The sequence below is a fragment of the Penaeus monodon genome, chromosome 29 (genome assembly GCF_015228065.2).
Source record: "Penaeus monodon isolate SGIC_2016 chromosome 29, NSTDA_Pmon_1, whole genome shotgun sequence".
Classification (NCBI taxonomy): domain Eukaryota; kingdom Metazoa; phylum Arthropoda; class Malacostraca; order Decapoda; family Penaeidae; genus Penaeus; species Penaeus monodon.
This window is the reverse complement of record NC_051414.1, coordinates 28241026-28243162: the sequence shown is the minus strand read 5'-3', so window position 1 is coordinate 28243162 and position 2137 is coordinate 28241026. Positions and strand designations below refer to the sequence as shown.

At 32.8% G+C, this 2137-nt stretch overlaps 2 protein-coding genes across 2 annotated transcripts in view; both read right to left on the bottom strand.

Moving 5' to 3' along the window:
- LOC119591816 (zinc finger protein 513-like) overlaps positions 1-2137 on the bottom strand; it is a 72589-nt gene that overhangs the window by 10223 nt on the left and 60229 nt on the right. The window lies entirely within an intron of this gene.
- Positions 7-2126, bottom strand: LOC119592096 (protein krueppel-like). Its single transcript, XM_037940917.1, has one exon. The coding sequence runs from the start codon at positions 873-875 to the stop codon at positions 453-455; it is 423 nt and encodes a 140-aa protein (XP_037796845.1). The 5' UTR covers positions 876-2126; the 3' UTR covers positions 7-452.

Sequence of the window (2137 nt, the reverse complement as noted above, 5' to 3'; positions counted from 1 at the left end):
GCATACTTGTGTGGTTGTCAAAAGCGATAGTCAACTATTATTTTCCTCAAAAGTAATAAATACTGGTTCAAATATATTCTGTGATTAAAAAACAAATATATATCCAGTTAACAAACAAGAAAAAAAAATTTCCTATTGTTTGCTCTAGAAAACAAAAACTTTAAAGAATATTTCTTTTCACAATCTGATACAAAATACCAGCAAAGAAAACAGTAATACAGTAGTCTCACATAGAGAAAAGGAAACCACTTCATGTTCTGTTGCACAACATACCAAGATGGCACAATGTACAGTTTAAGTACACAAATTATTCAAAGTGACAACTTGTAACTACAAATGCCTAAAATCTTACTGCCTCTGATATACATATATATAATATCAGGTAATTAGGCTCACATGAGCTGAATCGCACTAATTTTGAGAAATAACAAATACTAAAAGAAACATAGAAATTATCTATATGCATGTCCGCTGTTGTGTGTTCTTAAATGAATCTTAAGGTTACTGCTTTGAGTACTTCGGAATGGACAAAAGGGACACAGGTATGGCTTCTCCCCAGTGTGAGTGCGAATGTGTTTCTTAAGATCACTACTTGTTGCAGAGTGATGTGGGCAGTGAGGGCATGAAAAGGGTCTCTCTCCAGTATGGATACGAATGTGTATCTTTAGGTTATCGCTGCGGGAACAACGGAAAGGACAATGAGGGCATGAGTATGGTTTCACTTCTGGATGTGTACGATAATGCATATCCATCTGTGCCTGTTGGATGCAAGTATAGGGGCACTTGCAGCATTCAAGCAACTTGACTGCTGTATTACTTTCTTCAGTCCCTGTTCTTCCTCCTCTGCCAGTCCTCATGCCGTCACTGTCCAGCATCACCTGTTGAGGATGCCCAACTTATTCTTGTTGCAAACAATAGAACTTTTGAGAACTTATATCAGTCTACTATGCACCATATCTGATAATTTTCCACATTCTGAATTATAAAGCTAATACACACTCTTTCACTGAGAGAAAGACAAATAAAAGAACACACGATAACCACGATACGATAAATGGCTTAATTGACATAAGCTTGGACACAGCTTTGGAACAAACTCATATTCCATCTGTAGGTCAAATCCTAGTTGGTTCCAAAGTAGTTATCTTATATCTTTCAATTAAAAGGCATGTTCTAATTCACTTTATATGAATAAAGTAACTTTAAAGCCATCTTCTGGTGTTCAATAAATTTTCCATTGCATACACCAATACTGTCACATCTAAAGAAGCCAGTCACATGATTATAGCAGAACTGCAGATTAAAAAAAAAAATAAGGACAACATAAGATCATGAGATGGAATATGTAATTAGTAAAATTATGAAACTGTTTAAAAGAATGAAACAACATGGCCATTATGGAAATTCTAAATTCTAATTGCTTTGAGAGGAAATGTCACAAAATTGTTGTTTTATATTTACAGACTAGAACTGTAAATCTCAAATCAGTTGTTCAAGAGGCATCTGCTAGTCCTTCATCACAACATTGATAACTCTTGTGACCAAATATTAATTTCTTTGTTTTATTCAAATACTTTCAAAAAGTAAAATACATATTATCACAGTATAACCTCTCTTTAAAAGAGATAATTAATTCATAAGTATTGCATACTCATATTTGAATACTTTGGGTAATATCTTCTAAATCCAAGAAAATCTTTCCTTGATTTCTTTTCTTATAATCTTTAAAAAGAGCTGAAAGAAACTTGTTGCTGTTGAGCATAGGATTTCAAGCACAGACTTAAAGCAACAAACCATTCACTTGTAGCATAACACTATATTAACTAAAAGCATTTCACATTTGGCAAAAGTTATAACTCATCTATAACTAAATAAAATGCAGGCAAGCAAGTAAACCTCTTATTTGTACTTGTATATTGAGAAAATAAAATATCTGGAATGTTTCTTTTTTGTGCTAATATAAAACTTGTTTTATATTTGAAAAGGAATGAAAAGAAAATTGAATGGCAATTCTCTGGAAGCTTTTTCATAAGACCAACACATAAACCTTTATAATCAAATGTCATTCACACAAGCATACACAAAATCATAAACATGCAGAGTGAAAGACATAAAAATAACGAAAAGCAGAGACAAA